This window comes from Plectropomus leopardus, chromosome 7 (genome assembly GCF_026936395.1).
Source record: "Plectropomus leopardus strain MGB_pleo_1.0 chromosome 7, ASM2693639v1, whole genome shotgun sequence".
NCBI lineage: Eukaryota > Metazoa > Chordata > Actinopteri > Perciformes > Serranidae > Plectropomus > Plectropomus leopardus.
The window spans coordinates 14,581,770-14,603,237 of record NC_142182.1 but is presented as its reverse complement, the minus strand read 5'-3'; the positions used below and the strand labels follow the sequence as shown (position 1 = coordinate 14,603,237).

Here is a 21,468-nt window from a genome sequence, read left to right as displayed (position 1 = left end):
CTGAGAACCGTGTGCAGACGACCTAAGCGTGCACTCTAAAATTATTAAAGCACTCTAAATGTCGCACAGCTCCTTTAAAGTGATGTACACATAAATGCGTTGTGCAGGTACACGTAATTTTGAAATGGACCATTCTGCATAATGAGTACTTACTTTTGGTGCTTCAAACATATTTTTATACTGAGGTATTGCTACTTGTAGGCTATTTAAGAAAAAGAAAAAAGAGTACTTGCACCACTGGAAATTTTAAAGGGACATTGTTTGATTTGTGAGCTGTTACTGTGACTTTTTTTTTTGTGTGTGTGTGTGTGTGTGTGTGTGTGTGTGTGTGTGTGTGTGTGTGTGTGTGTGTTTAATTTATTTCATGTGTGTTTTGCTTCTATATAAAAAAAAACAACAGGATAGTTTTCTACAGTTTGGGCATGCTGTCAGTAATAAAATTGTGCTCTCAAGGAGAGCTGTTGCAGAGAACACGCCTCTGCTGTTTGCTCTCCACCCCACTGAGATCTGATACAACCATAATATTCATCACCTCACTCTCACACACACACACACACACACACACACACACACACACACACACACACACACACACAAATACGCAAACACCAATTGTTGCTTGCTACCTTCTCTCAAAAACTGTTTTAATAAATTTCTATATTGATGTGAAAAGGGATTGAAATATTGTGTACCAGAGATGAAATGGTTGCAAAGATTGTGGGATTTTACAGGTTGAAGGATCTAATGTCTAAAGTCAAATCTGTTTTATGTCATAGCTATCACATGCTGAAGGGGAAGTGTGTCAAAGACAGCATGAAAGTCTAGCTTAAGATAATTAGGCAAAATCTAGTTTGATGTTTCTGTGTGGGCGTGCGTCAGAGAACATGTTAATTTTTTGCATACAAGCAAATACATGCCACTGTGCATTAGTGTGCATGCACTTGTTGATTACCATTGCATTTTAAATTGTTCTCTGCATCTGATGACTTTATTGAAACATCCTGCAGTTTATTTGTCATCATCCACATGCTCCCTCTGCAGCACCGCACGACATCCATCCCTCACACAACATTACACTTGACCTGTTTATAGCAAAGCTGTTACGCTCCTGAGCGTAGCAAATTGTGTGCACTGCGGGATTAAAAGCCGTGCATTCATAAAAAGGTATTCTTCAAATTAGATGGAATCGAATTGAAATGAGCAAATTAGTAGTGCAGAACAGAAAAAGATACTATAAAAAAGAAAAGTGTAATATGTGTACAGTGATAATAATCAGTCATTAAACAGGTTGTAACACTTGGCAATTTGAAGCATTTGTAAACCTGATGAAAACAGGAAATTATGAACCAAAATGAATTTCGTGTTTCTAGAATATTTCATTTAATTTTGTAGATAGAAAGCCACTGTGAAAATTATTAGTCACTACACACAAGGTTCAGCTAGCCCTTGGCAGCGTGATCCTCTTGTGCAATTTGTTATCATAGAATAAGTTCAGAAGCATTTGAGCCTATTTATGGACTCCATTTTACCACAAAGCTGCAATTTAAAACAGCTTTCACAGTTTATGTGCTGCTGTTTCTAGTTATCATATCAGGCCCAGAACAGGATGAAATGGGACAGAGTTAAAGTAAAAGAGGAGCATGAAACAATGGAGTTGAATGGTGCAGAGTGGAACACAACCAAACAGAGAGCCGTCTTCAGAAATGTAATTGAACAGAGAGAGAGAAGAATGAAACACAACAGACACTCCCACTTTAGCAAGGTTGTTTTTTATTAGCTTTTTTTTTTTTTTTGCCGCTTTGGACTGTGGTTATTTATACGTCTCGGTTCATTGGAGCTGTACAGCCGGCTGTAGTGGAGCTGAGTGAACAGTGACTAATGGCTGCTGCAAGGTTGAATCATATTGTCAGGGAATGAAACATATTGTTGTTGAGGGGTTCACTTGAAACACTTTACTCGGCTGTTAGAGGTCTCGGCACAATGCAGTCAAAGGCTACTGAATCCAGCAAACATACGTGCACACACACACACACACACACACACACACACACACACACACACACACACACACACCTCATATAGTGTATATAAACTCACCCTTCCATTGGCATTCCCTCTGTGTTTACTTTGCGTCGTGGATGACTGCAGCTACAGCTTTCAGGTTACGCTACTCTCATCTAAACTACTGCTATATTTTCTCCATCAGCCCTTAATTCTCTTTCTCTCTGTCTCTCACTCACTTTTTTATGGCCTTCTCCCTCTATTGCCATAATGGCATTTACTTTTGAGGAGAGAATTTGAGGCTGTAAAAGGGAGAGAAGTGGGAGAGGGTTAGGGCTTTCAGCAGTGTGCCTGAGCTGTAGTGCGAACAGCACGCAGCAGAGACGCATGCTGTTTGAAAACTGACAGAAATGATTCTCCGCCAGTGGGGTGTGGCCTTCCTGTTGCCGTGATGTGTGAAAGTCCATCCTGGGTGGCAATTTAAATAGATGGCATGGACAGGAATGTAGGATCAGTACACCTGTTTGGGAGATCTGGTAGTCATCCACACCACCTGGCCATGACCACCTGGAGGTAATGAGTCACACTATTTAATGAGTGTGCGTGTGGGTAAGGAAGTTGTGCCTGCGTTTCAATTCTGAAGTTTGTTGAATAAAACTTTACTAAAAGCATTTGTCCCTCATGCATGTCCCTCCGTCTCTATCAGCGTCTGTCTTTCTGCTCTTGCAAAAGGTGTCCTCCAATCCTTTCTGGCTCCATGTCACTGAAATTGATCAATGTATTGATTTATATAAGCACATTGTTACTTGCTTATTTGGGATTAGTGTAAGATGATTAGTTGGTTGAAAATAAATAATTTTGATAATCTACATTATTAAAGGCACCAGTGCAAAACGTTTGCCTGCTCCGACTCCTTAAATGTGAGGATTGTTGCTATTTCTTGTTTTAAATAGAAATAAATTAAATATCTTTTTGTGGGTCAGACAGAAAAAATGCACTTTAAAGGAAATACTTTGGTCTCCGAGATATTGTGATGGGCTATTTTCACAGCTTTTGACAGTACTGAAGCGCAAAAATGGACATATATCATTAGTGAATTGATTATGAAAAACACAAACTAGTTGAACGACATTCTGCAAATTCAAAATCAAGCCATAAGACACTTAAACTAGCCTGAATCAAAATAAGAGGTATCCAAAAGCTGCTTCTGTTTGATGGCACCTACAACCTGGCTTTTAAAATAATACCTGTGTCAAGTTAAAAGTGTCCCTTTTTGTCTGCGTAACTCTTTGTCTCCACCTCCGCTCAAACCTGTGAAGTGATAGTTTGGCAGCGCCTGCCAGGTGGTGTCACAACAGCTTGATGAGTGACAGTGAAGTAGTCAGATAGGGAACCCAGATAACCCTGTCAACAGTACCTCCACTCTCTGACACTGCTACTAGAGCCTCGGGCTGTATAGACAACACCGGGGAGATTGACATTTGCTAAAATTCTATAAACTGAACTATGCTGAGTTGCATACTGAGCTAGTGTGACGTCTAACGACAAGTGTTTCAAACCTTTAGAGCCGCTCAGACTGAGATGTGATTGACAGTAGTTGAAGATTAGAGGGAATATTGTTGGAAAGGTATTGGAGACTAATGAGCGCTGGCTGAAACACTGGCTGAATCTTATCAGAATAAGGTCAAGGGTTCATAAAAAGGCCATAAGCAAAAAAAAAAAAAAGAAGTCAGTTTGACAGTCTCTGTATGTTTGTACCCTCCTGCATGTAATTCTGCAGATAACTCTCCAAACATGACAGCTTTGTTTGTCAAGATTCTCACCTTCAGGTGTAATGATAAAAATTAAAAATGGCTGGTGCTGACCGTTGACAGTGGCGTGGTGAGGATGGAAGGCAGAAGAGGTTTCCAAGGTTATCTCAGACACCACAGCTGGCATTTTGAAGGAGCTGCTTTCAGTTCACAAACTGCTGGAAATGACATTTACGCTGCCCCAATCCTCCACAGACACGTGGGCGTTGATGTGTGTTCTTGCTTTTCCCTGTGAGTGTTTGTGTGCGCCTTCGAACATTTTTAGGCCTTCCTTTCTTCTTTGACTTTCTCCCCTTTCCCTTGTCTCATCTCTCTCTCTCTCTTCAGTTCCTGTGGTTATAGCACTCTGCAAATGCTCCCATTTGTTTTCTATACACATGACTTCACAGAAAACCTCCAAAGGCCGATTATAGTTGGAAGGAGAGAGTTAACTGAGCCTTTCCCTGCAACAATGAGGGAAACCTAGCAGAGAATGACCAGTTATTTCAGTATGGGATCTCTCAGTATCTATAATTGAATCATTTAAGCACTGCGGGCTATTAGCTGGCGTGGAGACTCAAGCATTTAGAAAGAGGAAAGTATAGCACTTGTGCTCATGGCATCATAGGAATACTGATTGAGCGTTGAGACGAGCTGAATGTTGCACCTGCTCTGCAGCAAGCACCTGCTCATATATATGGATAGAATCAATTACATGTGAGTGATTGTATGTTTCTGTCTTTGTGTGCACTCATATCCTCACTTGTGTTTGAGTTTGAATACCAACCTTAATGCCAACAACTCTCTGCTCAAAGTAATTGGTTGTTACAGTGTAGCAGTCGAATTAGAATGAAGCTGTTTGCCAGCAAGCCAGCAATGACTTCTCTGTCCCACTTTCTTCCCCCAGGCCTTCACTCCGCCATCTGTTTCTATGAGTGATGGGAGCCTGCCGAGACACAAATCTATGTTTGAGTGTGTGTGTGTGTCCATGTGTGTAGTGGCTTATGTTTAATCAGAATGTCTTTGGGGTGTTGATGCACATCTCTTGAGCTGTGAAAGACTGCGGTAGCAGACATCTGATTGGCAGTAATGCATGAGTACCACCAAACGGTAACACAGGGCCGCTCCTGGCCAAACGTGATTAGAGACACTAATGATGACGGAGGGTCAGCTCACACTGAGGAAACGCAGAAATTAGATTCAGAGCAGCTGGGGAGCAGATATGTAAGCTGTTGGAAAGTGACTTAGTGAATGTCAAGAATGTATTGAAATGTTGTTAGAAGAGATTAAAAGTTAGCGGACATGAAATCGACACAAACATGTCCACATGTTTACAGACGTACACTCTCAACTATTCATGCTTAAAGGTGTCAATATGCTCCACTCCACGTGCTCCTTGATTGCTTTAACAGGGTCTGAGCCCCCACACCTTTCTAGCTTCAGAGTTGGGGTCTGCATCTGACTATTTCTGTATTCTTAAAAAAACAAAAATCCAACATTTATACCCACTTTATGATTGGCCAGGTGTGCATTGGTAAAAAAGTTAGTCAGTTAGTAGGGTTTGAACATTTCACGCCAACATTGTCACACCACTGTTTCATTGTTTATTGATCAACTATTTACTGAGTTCTTTTCACATGAAAATTGTACACAATGTACCATAGACAAGGATTCTTGCATATGCAAACATTATTCAACACAACCTGTCTACATATAACCATTGCCCTGCAAAAAAACATATTAATAATACTTAGAATAAGTACCATTCCTTTGTACTATGCGTTAGTACGAACCCCACCACCCCCAGCTCTCAGCTTTCACATTACTAATGTTTCATACCCAATGCACTTGCGTCATAATTTTCATGACATTTTTGTTATGCTACAGTTTACAAAAGGGCGCAGCATCAGTCATCGGTCTTCCCCATTCTTGCAAACAGGATATCCTAAGAATGCCCTGAGGGAATTTCTTCAAATTTGGCACAAAATGTCCACTTGTACTAATGTTGAACTGATTTGTTTTTGGTGATCAAAGGTCACTGTGACCTCACAAAATATGTTTTTTGGCCATAAGCCAAGAACTCACACTTTTTATGAGAAAATTTACCACAAATTTCTAACAGAATGAAATAATAAAGTGATGACATTTTATATCCAAAAGGTCAAAGGTCACTTTCACTGTGACATCACAAAAAATACTGTCTGGCCATTATTCAGTGTCATAACTCAGGGACAGAAGGGAGATATTTGGTCAGATACTGAATTGGTGACACTAATTTTGGATGCCCACCTTGAAACTGTATTTCAGAATCTGTAGCTTCTTTACAGCACCATCCATATTTGAAGCAATTTCAGCTGTTATGGTAACATACGACTCTGGACAGACATTGATGTAAACTTTGCAACTTGACAAGTTTGCAGAGGCATACAACCACTAGGTGGTAATTCTAATTTAGGACTTAATTGTGTGTTTACACTCCTGAGGCGCCATTGTGTAGTGTATGATGGATTGGCTGAAAAATAAAATCCAGTTCCCATGTTTATCGTAATGAAGGAACATTGCAGCCAGTGCAACAATGGGGCTTATTGATGTGTGTTTTGGACAACATTGGAGCTCCATGGCAGAAAAGAATAGGCTTTATCAGGCTTTGGATACACAGACAATACTTGTTAGTTGGATCAATTCATTGTTGGTTTTGGCCTTTTAATGGGATTTGTCGACAATAAGAAAAATGTTGTTAGTTTTGTCCCATAATCCTCCCTACTTCCTAATATATAACTGTGCACCTCTTACATTCCTCCTGTAGATAAATCCCCAGCAGCTCGCACATGTAGTATTGTTTGACCTTGATGTAATGTAATAATTGTAGTTGCACTTCGCAGGGATGAAAAGAGCATATGCTTCTCAGTGTGGCACAAATACACAAACCCCAGGAGAGGAAGGCATTGCAAGATACTGAATTCTTTTTCTCTCTCCACATATCCACGCATTTGGGCCAGTAGCAGAAGAGAAGGAGTATTAATACAAAATCAAAGTGAGAAAGGGGTGAAGTGGAGGCATAGAGAAGAAAAAGCATTGAAGATAGTAATGCTGTAACGCTATATTAGATAATTACATATTGGGAATTGGACGCGGGAGATGGGGGAGAAGAGAAGTGTTGGGAGAGAAGCAACGGACACAAGATACAGGAGAAGAGAAGGGGGGGAAGAGATGGGGATGAAGGAGAGCAGAGGGGGACGAAGTGAAGGGAGGGGATGGAAGAAAGAGGATTTATTGAGGCTGCAGGGAAGAGCAGCGTGATAGCTCTCTGATGGATTAGAGGAATGCATGAGAAATGGAGTGAAGAGAGGAGAGAGCGCGAGGGGAGAAAAGTGAAGTTTGTGCGTCTCCTTGGGGCAGCTCTAAACAGTGGTATCATTAATGTAGTGGAGGGGAGAGCGCTCGCTGAGTCTTTTATTTAAAGGACACCTGTGGGTATTAGAGAGGGAGAAATTTGCCAAGAGAGAGAAAGGGTGATAGCATTAATGAGAAATTGTCTTGGAAAAATAAAGGAGATGCTGGAAAAGTAGAATCAAGAATTTGCTGTGGCTGGCGGACAGATAGGTGAGATGAAGGAGAAGAGAAAGAGGACTGGTATTAACCAAAGGCAGGAAGTATACTGTCTCCTTTTGCTCACTGCAAACCAGGTTAGTAATGCTGAGGGTGTGTGAGTGGGTGTGAATGTGTGTCAATCTGTCTGTTGGTCTGCAGGTTTTTGTTTTTACGGGCTTTTGTATATATCTATAGACAACACACAGAAGGATACATTTCTTTTAGATGTTTCTGAAAGGAGTTCGTCTCACAGCAGGACCAAAAATTCCAACCCTGTCTTTACATTAATGTCAAATAAATATTTCATACCTAAAATCCAGCAGACTTTGAGCAGCAGTGATACTCTCTGGATATTGTCCCGTCTTGTGTTATCCAGCCCAGTCGAGCTCCTTTGTCTGTCTCTATCCGTTCAGCCCGTTCAGAAGGGAAGCTGGAAACAAAGACTACAATTAGTCAGGCAATTAGACTCTTGTTTTGTGTCCTCTACTCATCCTCTGAGTCACACGCTAATAGCTATTCTTTCCTCTTCCATCTCTCATTTGCCCTTCATTTGCTCTTTTATGTTTTTTCTTCTTCTTCTGGCATGGAGTTCTGTATGAAATCACTTCTCAGTGATAGTCATTGTAATGTATTTTTTTCTCCTTTTAAGATACAGAAAGCATTTATAATTCCCTCTCTGTTTCTGCTGTTCATTTGCTATTTATCGCTCCTCCTTCATCTTTCTTTCCGCCTGTCTCTCTGTCTCTTCATCTCTTTCAACCAGAGTGCGCCTCATCATCCATCACAGGAAGACTGGTGTGACCAGTGCGCACACACACAGACTCACACAACACCTTTATCTCCAGTCTTTCAGTGTAATGTAAAACTAGACACAGGAGAGATCCTGAAAAAGTATTTCAGTTTTTTAGTTTTGCTTTGTCTAATTTTGTAATAACAGCATTTCCGTCACATCTTTCTCCTTTTTTTTCCTGACCATATCTTTATTTGGATGCTCATGACTCATTTCTGTCTTATTTTCCCAAAGAATATATGTCTCCTTCACACCAAATTTAAAACTAGCACTCAGAAATCATTCAATGCATAAATGAAGAAAACTACTATCAGGGGACAACAGCAGTCTGCAGACAATGAATCAACAAATGTCTCACCTCCCCAGAGGAAGTAAATTACACAAACCAAAATTGAAATTGCAACAGAATTGGCATACAAAATGACTTGAAATAACAAAGAGAAAAAATAAAGGAAGTAGATAAACAAAAGATAGATTTGTGTGTGAATAGGACTTGATGTTCTGCTGTCTTCATCTGTTTATCCATCTCTGTTTCTCAGTGTGATATGATCCTTTTGTTTGTCTCTGTCTTGCTACGCTTCTGTTTATAGGCCTGCTATCTGCGGCGTGTGCTTTTGTGTCTGTGTGTGTGTGTGTGTGTGTGTGTGTGTGTGTGTGTGTGTGTGTGTGTGTTTGTGAGCTTGTCTTATCTGGCATCTTATAACAGGTAAACAGGTTTGTATTGGCTGAGCTGCCAATCTGTCACTGCTGAAGATGGGGCTCTTTGAGTGTGTTTGTGTGTATTTTTGAATTTCTGAGAGCAGCGAAGGGGCTAGAAGAAAGAGATCCTCAAATGTTGACAGAGGATATTATGATGAGGGTGCATTTTTGTGTATTTCTGTATAATTATTCATTCTAAATGTGTAAGTCCGCCATGTGTGCTGTGGTGTATCCGGCTGACTCTAAAACACTGTGGCGGCAGACTGCATCCTCTCAACTCTGACATTAGATTATCCCCCAGATGGAGTCAGATTATGGGCTGAAATAGACAATCTAATGAACAGTCAGGAAATGCACTAATATCCCTAAAACCCATCTACAGTCGTCTGCACAGTGACAGGAACTCGATAAACTAAGATCACCAGAAAAAAAATGTTTTGTGTTCAGGATGTTTGAAGGCATATCAACATAAAATTTAATTAGGAACTTTGAGATTCAATTCTCCAAAAAACGATGGGTCCAAGGTCCTTGAAGTGCTTGAATTTTGAGGGGGGAAAAATCAAGTACTGGACTACCTTGAAAATAGCCCCTTTTTTCAACAAAGTGCTTAAAAAGTCATTGAAATTCAGATGAACCACATAATATCTTTTATTTTGACCAATGTTTTGTTCACGAAGTCAATATGAACAAATTGCACAGAATATGTGTAACGTCATATCACGGAAATAAAGCTTTCTTGGCGTTGTGCACCACTCAGAACTTGCATAGGAATGAAGGAAGCCCCACCTCTAATGCTGTATGCAGGTCTGTTAATACATCCACTGTTTCCTCTCACTTCAGTGGTGCCCTGTTTTAATAGCTCCGCCTTAAACTAAAAGTGAAATTTAAGTTCCGGCTGATGTTTTCTTGCCATTCGTACACTTTTTTTTCACTGAAAAGAGTCATTGATCACATCATTTATTTGTTTAATAAAAAGTTATATTTGAAGTGAAATATTTGCTCTGAGTAAAGTCCTTGAAAAATGAAAAAAAAAAAAACAGTGCTTGAGAAAGTACCTCAATTTCTTTATTTTATAATAAGAATGTTATTTTGGATTGTCTGTGTGAACCCTAATATCCTCTTTTTGCAAGCCAGTTATGTTTTATCCGACAGTTATAATTTAATGGGATACATTACTATCTATTCCAGCACAGACGAAATCTTGCCCTCAGTTCTGCAATTGAGATGATTCTGATTACTCAATTTTCCCACATATTCATTATATTCATTAAAGTTTCATCTGATCTCATCTAATCTAATGAGTCTTTTGACTGTGTTTTGTCTGAGGTGAATGCAAAATGACATTTTCTTTTCTATTTTTTTAAGTATGGCTCAGCTCAAACAGTGAGATGGCGTTCTGTTTGAATCATATGGGAAAGGGCATGCAGGGTGCCAGGAGCTGAAAGTGGCACTTAAGTTTGCTGAGTGCCGTTTCAGCAGCTGCACACAGAGATGTTCCCTATTCATGAGAGAGTGACCTTAGCACACTGTCACTGCTCTCCTGCACCTGCAATGATTTATTGGTTACAGAACGCTGGGCAGCCGGATGATGCGGCGGCGTTTGTGCGCGAAGCAACACGTGACCTCCACCCCCCTTCAGCCTTTGTCCTGCCCTTCAACGCAGTCAACCAGATCAGGAACAGAAATGCACATACACTGCCAAATAAGTCTATTCTATATCTGTAATTTGGAAGTCTTTATCGTCAAAGACCAGGCATTTATGTCTGGTACTGCTGAAACAATTACTCTGTCATTTATCAAGCTGAAATGCTGAAAACCTTCGCTGACTTAAGCTCTGGGTTTTACTCTGTTGATCGAACAAAACAAGCTGCTTTAAAATGTGACTTTAGCCTCTGGGAACTTGGTTAATAGGCATATGTCAGTTTTTTCATCAGAAAATCTTAAAGACGAAATGATTTGAAACTCGTGAACATATGCACAACAAAAGTTTCTCTGCTTGCTCGGCTTGTCTTTGTTTCATGTTACCTCCCGTTTTCGGTGGGGCTATTTTCAAGTCAAAACACACTTCATCAAAGAGAAGGAGCTTGTGTTTGTGTCAGGAGACAAACAGGAGACAGGAGAGAGAGGGGACCATCACAGACAGAGAAAAGGACACAGAAACAAAGACAGAAAATGAGGAGTAAAAACAGAGCATGCCATCACATACCTTATTGAATGAGAGCACATGAATATGGAGGAGACAAATGACTCAAAAGTTCAGAGTAGCAAATGTTTCACAAATTAACAGGCTACGGAAAACTGAATCAACATCATCTTGTTGGTGGGAATTAGATTTTCCAAGTCAGTGCCATTTTTTTTCTCATAATAACAGCTTTTAAATGCATTTAAAGCACACATATCAACAAATAATGCATTTACACACGTAGAAGCGCACTGTTCATGTAAACAAGCAGTAACATGATTTTATGCACTGCCCAGCGGTGTGTTTGTGTGTGTGTTCAACTGCATGTGTGTGTTTTGAGAGCTAATGATGTGTGGAGCAGTGCTCCGGTGTCTCTCATTCAGCAGCAGATGCTGGCCTATTAGCCGAGATGTGTTTTTGATAAGAATAGAGCATTGTCGCTTGGTGTGTGTTTCATCAGTGTAGGGGAATAACATGTGCAATAAAACTTCGAAATCAGATCTTTACTCAGTCTAACCAGGAGATCCAGAGAAATACTGGAGCCTGTGTAAGAGTAAAATGTTGATTTATGTGGAGCATCGATTTTTTTTCCCCACTGTCGCAGAAGGAGTGTTTTATTCAGGACCCGAGGCTGATAATATCCTGGCTCACTGCCGTCTCTTTTGCCATCTTGCCTGTGGCGTGGATTTATATTCCAGGCTGATTAACCTGTCTATTCTCAGGTCCAGTTGACATATGTTTTTATGACTACACTTTCAAAGTTAAACAGTTAACATTGCTTCACTGCAGTCTCATTAAACTCTTATAAATTGGTGACCCAAAGTTGCTAACAGTTGTATCCCTACACAGTAACCTGCTGAGAAAGATCCCAAAGTGAAAGAAGCTGAAGTGGCTTATTATAGATATACATTATTTTTCATCAGCTTCAAATATCTAACAATAGCTCTTTCCTCCCTCAGCCTTATCTCATCCAGACGATACTACTTTGAGATCCTCCACAAGCAGGATGACAAGGGCTCGGATCACGTGGAGGTTGGGGTAAGTGGACCCATTTAATCGCTCACTTCCTCAACTCTTCCTCTGTGCCTACATCTCTTTTCCCTCCCAGTCATTTCATCCCAGCTGACTCCTAGTACACCAAAATGCTTCCGCCTGTCTTGAGAAAGCTTTCACCTTTGGCAGGAGAATTTGCATTTAGTTTTCACTTGCAGCCTGTGTTTAACACTGTCAGAGAGTGAGAAGTAAGAGGAAGCATGTGAAGTGGAAAGATCTCCTTTTCCCCCCTTTAATGTATAAAACTCATCAAAATTGCATGCAATGAACGCCCTCCTTGTTGTAACGCTGGCTTTTCCCACAAAAGGGTTTAGAGCAACTACTTTTTCCTCTATCTTGTTTCTATTCCTCCATCTGTCACCACTCTCCTTCTCCATCCTACTCTCCCACTGCGCTCTCTCGTTGGTTTTTCCTCTTTCTGTATCTTTGTTCTGTACTTCTCTAACTTTCCCTCCCAGTTCGCTTCGACTCTCTTCTGCACCATTTCTCTCTCAGTAGTGCTGTTCTGCACCTCAGGCAAAGCTCAGAGATGAGTGGGGCTTAATTTCAAGATGAAGTTTCAAACGAGAACCCACACGCCTTGTGTGAGCCTGCGCTTTGAGTGGGAGGGCAGATGAAAAAAAAAGAGAGATAACTGGTGTGTGTGTGTGTGTGTGTGTGTGTGTGTGTGTGTGTGTGTGTGTGTGGAATTAATCTCTAACAAGCCCTGGGTTATCGTCATCATGGTGACCATCATCATCAGCAGAGCAGCAGCGGTACCGCTGGAGTTGCTGTCTTCTTTTACAAAACTTCAGTGTCATTTTTGCACCCCGAAGGTTTATCCCTGGCAAACTCCGTCTTAGTGCCCCTGGCTACTTTCTTCCACCTATATTTCTGTCTTCCTATTAGTTTGTGTTAGTTTCTTTTGGGGCTTTTTTATGCTTAACTGTCCTGTCATATTTTTTTCTCTCTTTTTTTTTTTTGTTCTCCACCATGTCTCCACTAGCCATTCATCACTTCACCACTCCCTAACCTTGGCTACATTTTCCAGCCCTGCTGTACTCTTTTCTCGGTTTCTCATGTGTCTCAAACATTCAGTCTGTTCAGTGTTATTCTGCTCGGAGTGGCTGCTTCTGGGTGCCAGTTTTAAGAGAGGAGTTGACAGGGTGATGTGCAGAGATCCATGCTGAACTGATAGCTCTGTGGTGCCAAGAGGATCACATGTGAACCCGAGAGATGTAGGCGGAGGACTGTGTGTGAGTGAGTGAATGTGTGTGTGTGTGTGTGTGTGTGTGTGTGTGTGTGTGTGTGTGTGTGTGTGTGTGTGTGAGTGAGAGAGAGAGAGAGAGAGAGAGGAAGAGGCATGTATCTACTTTAAAACCATGCCATGTTGACACTTGGGCCTCCACTCTTATTTGATAATGGTGAATTGGCACATTCAGCTGGAACAACCTATGGCAGTATTTTCACACAGGCTGTGTGAAATGTCACGTTAGTGGCAGGTCTCCCAAGTACTATACTGTTGCTGTGGGACGTTGTGGGATGTTGATGTGGGCGTATTATGAACATTCTGCTGATGATGTGCAAGTGTGACTAATAAATTACAGTCCATGACGGCCACATCCCAATGGCAAACAAATTAAACTTCCATTGGAGTGCCTGTGGATAGGACAAACAGACTTGTTGAGATACGATTCAATAAAAGCAGAGAGATAAACTGTTATTATGTCCTTGTTTTTGGACTGTTGAGTCTTGCTGACTAACGTGGTGTCATTGTGTGGACTGGGCTCCTGGGGCTAGTTGGTATGAACCAGGTAGAAGGCCATATTCAGACCAAATATGCACGCTTGTCGGTCATTTTAGTGAGATGAATAGTTGAACCTGGTTCAACTTCTGCCACATCGTAATGTAACATCATCTTGCAAATGCAAGCAAACATGTCCCTTGTACTATTACACTAGTCGCTCTAATGTGCACAGTGCAATTCGTATGTTTTTTCTCATTCTCAAAGAGACAAAGGATAAAATGACTGTTGTTGGGCAAATGTGTTAGCTAACAACCTATATACACTATGAGCAGAGAGGGAGCAACATAAGCATTCATTTAGAGTCATGTTTATGACCGGCTGATGGATTCAAGCTCAATATCCACTCTTTTTTTTCGCTCTGATTTAGTTTCCATCGATTCCTGAAAAAATATTTCACCAGATGGTCACTAACTTTTTCTGCCCATTGTTTGGTGGCCAGGTAACATACAGTGGGCTCATCAGAGTTTTTCCCCCCTAAAATGGCTTCTTTCTATAAGGCACATTAGGCTTGATAACAGTGGGGAAAGCGAGCCTAAACGTTCAAGTAGCAGGCCATCAAACCAAAACAATGATCTGACAGATGATAATGCGCTCCATAGAGCCAAGGAGAACTCAGTGGAGCTTACGTCCCATATAGGCTGAGTCCTTAGCAGCTTTCCAGGTTCAAAATTGACTGCTGTTTTTTTGTTTTTACAGGATTTTTTGCTTGAAATGAGGTCTGCGGTTAAGACAAGCTTAAGAGACTTTCATGTTTTGCCCTACAATATAAAATATGTCAGTAAACAACCTGTTCTTGAACTCTGAAGCTTTTATGTGTCTTAAAAAGGCGATTGCTAACAAGCGGCTAAATGAACTACAGAACATCATCACACCGAACACGGCTTTTCAGCCCCGGTATGGTGATGAGGTTAAGTCATGTGACTGTGGTATAGTTTGTTTATAGCCTACGTTAACTTTTTACCACTGGCAGGTGCATTTAGGCTTCAAAAAAACATGATGTTAATTTGTGAAGATTAGTTTGCTGAACAAAACATGTAGTTCGTAAACTACGAGGGACCTTTAGCGATGCTAACGTTCGCGTCAGCCTACATAACAACGTCATCCCTGGAGCGCTCTATTCTCTGTGCGTTTGTCACTACAAGTGACCCCTATCACATTGCATGTTGTCTTTTTTTACACTGTCAATAGGAAAATGATGATTAGAGCGACTTTAAAATGGATTAAAAGAAATTGGATGCAACATTTAAACCTGACTTCCTGGATCATGTTTAATCCTCTCGTTGGTGCCTGTAGCAGCATACCCACAAAAATACAGACCCTTGTAAAGCTGTCCACAACCTGACCAGGTGGACAGTGGAAGTGTTCACATGGGAAATTGTCCATTTAAAAATGGAGAAAAATTTATAAAAGCTCTACTTTATGCAGATAGTCTTTTGCACTCGCACACTAAATTTTTTGGTCTCTTAATCAGAGCTCATTGGCTTGTTTTACAGAAAAAGACATAATGGACACAGATGTCAAAAAGAGAGAGGAGCTGGAATAAGGCGGAGGAAAGAAATGGGGCAAGAGTGTGGGGAGGGGTTTACACTGGAGGCCTTTATATGATGTACTTTGTTTCCTCTACCTTGTGATATTTCTCATTCAAATCATCCAGGAAAGTGTTCATGTGATTATGTCTACTGGTGAATCAAGGTCGTGTGGAAATCCATCTCTCTCTGTTTCTCTGCCTCTCCCCCTCAGCCAACTACTCATGAGGCCATCAAAGTGGGTTTGCACTAGTAAAAACAATTTAATGAAGCGTATAAAAGTCATGCAGCAAATCAAGATAGCGAGCGGGAATGTGCGCACTTGTGTATGCTGCGCTGTCTTTGTAAGGCCCCTGTGTGTGATTTAAAAGCAGAATACATTTCACACCTTGACAAAAATAGCAGATTTACCGTGACCGGCCCACAACAGCATAAGCCCAGGGCTCACATAAATCTGCACAAGCCCAGGCACTCATTTGTTAAAGAGCAGATAGCGTGGATTCGTAGCTCTTTCTTCTGTGTTCTGTGCCAAGCTGTGATTGCATGGTCAAAGGTGGGCTGCTCCTCTGGGAGAGTATTTGTTTAGCAGCGCTTGTTATAAAGAAACAAGAGGGTGTAAATATCAGATAGTACACAAGCGCGGTCTGAGAGTTACCTTTTGGCGAGAAAATAAGAAAAAGAAGCCTTGTTCTCTGTGTTGGCCCCTTTCTTTCCTGTCGTGTGAAGGAATTAGGGAGAATGGCTGCAGGTAGGCGGAACAGAAACAGCATTAGAGACAGGAAGAGACAGGTTAGGGATACACTGCGCCTTTCCAAAGGGGATGGAAACAACTGAATTTGTACGTATGAACAGCAGAACGGTGAAGGAGGGGGTTGTTGAGTTGTTAGGGTGAGTAGGCAAACTGCTAAACCTGTACTCTGGGTGAACCTTTCCACTACTACAGTTCGCTTTACCTCAGTTTCTCTTCAATTAACTTCATATAAACTCTCTTTAGAGTGATGACTGTTATTTTAAATGGATTACATGAGACGAAAGAAGCCTAAGTGAGTTTCTTAAATGTCATCTGGATCTCTGTCAGTGACACACGGGACCTTTCCACTGGCCTAATGGAAAACTTGCTTAGCCATGTGACAGAATGAAGGAAAGTGTAGGCCATTAAACGGTGTGATTGAGGGGAGGAGGGAGAAGAGAAGAAAGTCACGCCTTAATTAGTAATGGCAACTTTATGGAGAGGCATGGGTGTTGGATTTAAATGCAGGATTTTAATGGCCCCGTTTTATCACTCCTGCCAGACCAAGTCTCAAACTGCCGACCAATTAAAACACACACTCATGTATGTGTACACCCGGCCTCTCACACACACACACACACATCTACCCCAACCCCCACCCCCACAGACTCATGGGTGTATTCACTCAACCATACACACATGCACACACAGGCCTCACACACAACATCTGCCTCATGCTTTCCCTCCCCTGTATAAATCAGCTGTGGCCCATGCGACCTGGAGCCAGATGCTAAAGTATATTCTGTGTGTCGTTTTACCCCCCAAATAATTCTGCTTTCTCTCACTTTCTTTACCACTTCAACACCTTTTGGTGTCCACTGTAGTTCACTAGTTCTCAGACATATGGAGTTGAACTTTTTGCCTCAGTTCACTTTGTTTTGGTTTTTTTTCACTGCTTTCCTCTTCAACTCTTCTCATGTTTTTCCCCACTTTTAGCTTTATCTTTTGGTCATTTTTATTTCATTTGATTTGCTCTTTATCAATACTATTACCTCATGTGATTTGTAGTATTTACAGACGTCGTTTGTGACCTTTAATCCCGTTCAAATCTGCTGTGTCTGTGTGTTGTCAAGCAAATTACCTACCACATGTCGCCAAAGACAGAAGTTGTGTAATAATATCAGTCTCTTATGAATCAACTTCTGTGATTTGGGGTTGTATTTATGTTATTTGCTTTCTCTGTGCCTCTGTAGTTGTTTCTCTCTAAGTAGCAATGATGTGTGGAAGATGAAGAAACCTCCGCGGACACCGACTCGGTTGCATAATAATCAATTTATTGCAGCAAAGTTCAGCATCCACCAGGCCCCATGGTCTGCCTGGGAGAGGATTCAGGACCAATGCGAATCTCTCCCTTTCAGCTCATGCAAGTCTCTTATATACGTACAGGCATCAATACATTTGTCCGTAAAGCAACTCTTCATCTGCTGTGATCAATCACAAAACCCCACAATTATCTCCTTATTTGGAAGGAGCCTTATTCCATGTTACTTCTAGCCTGGCGCCAGTATTCTACACACTTGTCTTCCAGGCCTAAACATCCCTAGACCACTAACTTCGAGGCCTCCTTGCCTGACCAAATTAGGAACTTTAAGAAACTGAGCATAATACACCACACCTCTTTTCTGCCTCTTTAATTCTCGAGAATTACAGAGGCTGCATTGGAAATTATAAAAGTTTGGCATTTTGGGTGCACGAGGCTTATCTCGCGTCACAGCATGGAGACCCGTTCCAAGAAAAAGCGTGCTCAAATCTATCAGAGAAGCGCAGTCTCAAAAGATGAGATAGATTGCATGTGACAATGTGTGGCAGAATTTTGTTCTGTTTGTTTAACTCACATTTAAAGAAAAAAAAGCATCTTAACACGCTGCATCACCACAAGTGGTGCTGTGTAGTCAAATGTGTCGAATGAAACAGAATTTGTCCCCAGATAATACTAGTCGTGTGCAAAGAGGGCTTTAGATTAAGATAACACAATTTTATTTGTGTATTTCTATTTTTACTACACGTGGTATTCACCTTCTGCCTCATTGCTTAGGCCACCATTTGGCTATGTCAGTTGTTTTGTGCAAGATGGCATTTACATTTGCTCTTGTCTTTTAGCACACGTATTCCAAGAGGTCATGTATATGAGAGTATGGAAAAACCAGGAACACCAGCATTAACCTTTACTCTACTGACAATCATCCTGTAAAAGTACGGGATGCTTTAACAGCCATGATCTTAGTCCTATCCCCTAGAGGCATCATCAGTACCACTCAATACAACTGTAATGATTTCAGGGTCATCAACCAGGCTCTCCCTTTTTATGAGGATGAAAAGTGCAAGACACTGGCATAAAGTCTCAATGGGAATTGCTTCTCACAATCCAGAAGATCTCATCATAATTTTAAGATTTTTGTCATTCGTGTTATTCATTCGTAAGGTCGCTGTGCAAACACTACAAAGATTTAAACATTTGAAACCTGGAGCGACATCACTTTTCTTGTGCTGCTTTCAGATGCCTTTCACAAGTATTTAAACCTTTAAACTTTGAGTAAAATGGTATGATTTCTTTAAAAAACATGGCAAAAATGTACTGAGCAACTGTTTTATTAATTACAAGAAATTAGTAGATTTACAATTTTTTTAATAGCTAGGGAAATAAGAAAAAGCTACAGAAAAACTGCATTTATAATGATCATAATTACATAAAGAGAAAACATTTTACTAAATTATTTGATTTTTAAGCACTTTTCCAGGTCATTTCTTTGTTACTGTTGTTATTTTGTTGTAACTAATTTTTAAGTAATTCTACTACTAATTTCTGGCTAATTTTCGGGGTCATTTCTTCTTCCATTGCATATTGCTTTCTTGCCATGTTTTGAAAGAAATCAAACCAGTTTGCTCAGGTTTTAAAGGGTTAAAGCTGTAAACAGAGGTAATGGTCTGATATTTCTTCCTGTCTTTCATACCAATGTTTTATTGTGTCATCATGCAGATTTGAGTAGACACTTGCCAAAGACCAGCGTGACCACACATTACATACAATTTTAACATTAAAAAGGAGGCCATGTCCCATCACCTGCACTCACAGTGTCCTTATTTTCACATGCTTACATTATCTTTTATCCTTTCTAACCAAGTATCTGTCTGTGCCACTGAATTTTGCAAAGACACAGCTTGTTATCGATGGGGAAAATATAATATTTGGGGCTAATAATTGTTGCTTAATTAAATGTGGAAATTGTGACTTAATTAAATTTTAATCGCCTTGAGCATGCAGTTTAACAGTATGTCGTATTTCTGGTGAGAAATGACACTACATATTTTCCCTGTTTGGTAGCTCCAGAGTACAGCTTTCTTATTTGTTGCACTTTTTGATTCATTCAGTTTGCATTCAAGCAATTTAGGACATGTAGGCACACTGGTGTTCATATTCAGGTCATGTTGAATGTGTCAGATTACATTCTGCTGATGTTTTTTTAATGTTCCACTGGCTGCATTCGTGTTGTCATATCAAAGCAGTATTTACATGTTCAGTCAGGTTTGTGCTGTTGCGCTCAATTAGTTCAAAACATCAACATTTTAGTAGGTAGTAGGTAGTTCTTCCTGTTTTATCTCATTTCTTGTAAGCATTATGTTGACCAAAGTACCTGCATGCCCTTGTCATAAGTTCTCATCATGTGGCTGCAGAGAAAACACATAGGATTTTAAATGGCGCGCTGGGACATTCTTCATGTCATGTGAGATTGACCTGATTTGAATCTAGTGAGAGTGTTAGTGTGACTTACCGGTTCCCCCCCAGAGCACGCAGGGCATCGCTGTAAACGCACAGACTCTGACGTGCCAGTAATTGCTATGGATATTGGGCTCATTTGTCTTTCTGAAATGTCTGGTCTGAGAGACTTTGGCTAATGTATAATTCAACATAGAAAATCAAACACCCCGTCACTGTATCCACCTCCTCATCTCTCTGTGAATTCTGTTCCTCCGTCCCCAGGCAAGACATGGTATGACATGAAAAACAAGCCACTGTTTTCATATCAGTGTGACAACGAATGGAGAGTGGCATTTATCCTCTAGCATATGAGTGTTTAGCCCTGTTTAGTTGTCAATTGAAATAAGAGCATAATCAGTCAGAAGCTTTATGTTCTTGTGTCAATGCTGTAGTTTTTGGTTAGCTTTTTTTCTTTCGGTTAGGTGCTCTTCTTTGCTGTCAGCATCCTTGTCAACTTTCATTGTATGACAGTTCTACAGCAGTATCAGCGGAGCATCTAAAAGACCCACAGTCGTTTGTGTCTTCTGTGCTCTGTTGGGGAGGTGTCTGTTGAGAGCCTGTCAGGAGTCTCTCCTTGATGCTCTGCTGCCAGGCGCCTGTCACTGGGCAGCACCATAGCTCCGCGCTACCGACTTTCCATTACTGCCAAAGTTAAAATTCACTCTCAGTCTTTCTACCTACCAAAGCTGTCATAACTTTTCTTGAATCCCATCAGTGAATGGAACTTTTTCTTGTCATTATGTGTCATCTCACACATTGTGTCTCTGTTCTTGAAAACAAATGTATTATTACTTAAAGTAGGAGTGTGGGATTTTTATATATAAATGAACGTCTGTTACATTCAAGCCCTTGCCAAATGAGTTCATTCAATGCTGATTAAGCCTTTTGCCGCCAGGGAAAGTTCTCTGTTTTTTGCAGTATACTGGAGTTGTAGTGTCTGTGACGACTTTACTGCGCTGGTGCATCGAAAGTGATTTGTTTTATGTCAACCAGCCAGAGCTCAAGGGTGCAGGAAGGCAAGGGGAGACCAGGTTGATGTAGCAGCAGGAGCATGGCTGAAGCAATAACAGAATATCCCGAGAAGCATCCAAGAAAAGTTTCTGGAGTGGATGCTCCAGATACAAAAAAACAGTGGTCACTCAGAGGAGAGACTGAAGTCCAAAAAAGTTCAACAGAGAGCAGCGGGTGGCGTACTTCACAAGCTTGCATCGATATTGTTTGTGTAATTACTCTCACTGCCAGAGGGGGTAGATAAAAGTTGCATGCGTTTTTGCACATGTTAAATCCATATAGTTTTTCTGTAAGGGTGGTTACCTTAAGAACATGACACGTTTCCAGGAAACCAATGTAAATCCCTAATGTGTGTTTTTACTGACAGTTTTTGTAGATATATGACATTATGAGCTTTAGAGTTGCTGGTCGGCAAATTTTGCTACCACTGAACAGAACCAGACAAGCTGTTTCCTCCTGTTTCTAGTCTTTATGCAAAGCTAAACTAACTGG

General features: G+C 40.8%; 1 protein-coding gene across 1 annotated transcript in view; it reads left to right on the top strand.

Moving 5' to 3' along the window:
* The window catches only part of b4galnt4a (beta-1,4-N-acetyl-galactosaminyltransferase 4a), a 165,271-nt gene that overhangs the window by 122,937 nt on the left and 20,866 nt on the right, over nt 1-21,468 (top strand). The window contains exon 8 of the mRNA XM_042495373.2: nt 12,013-12,091. Coding sequence (XP_042351307.2) covers nt 12,013-12,091 — 79 coding nt within the window. The remainder of the gene's footprint in view (nt 1-12,012; nt 12,092-21,468) is intronic.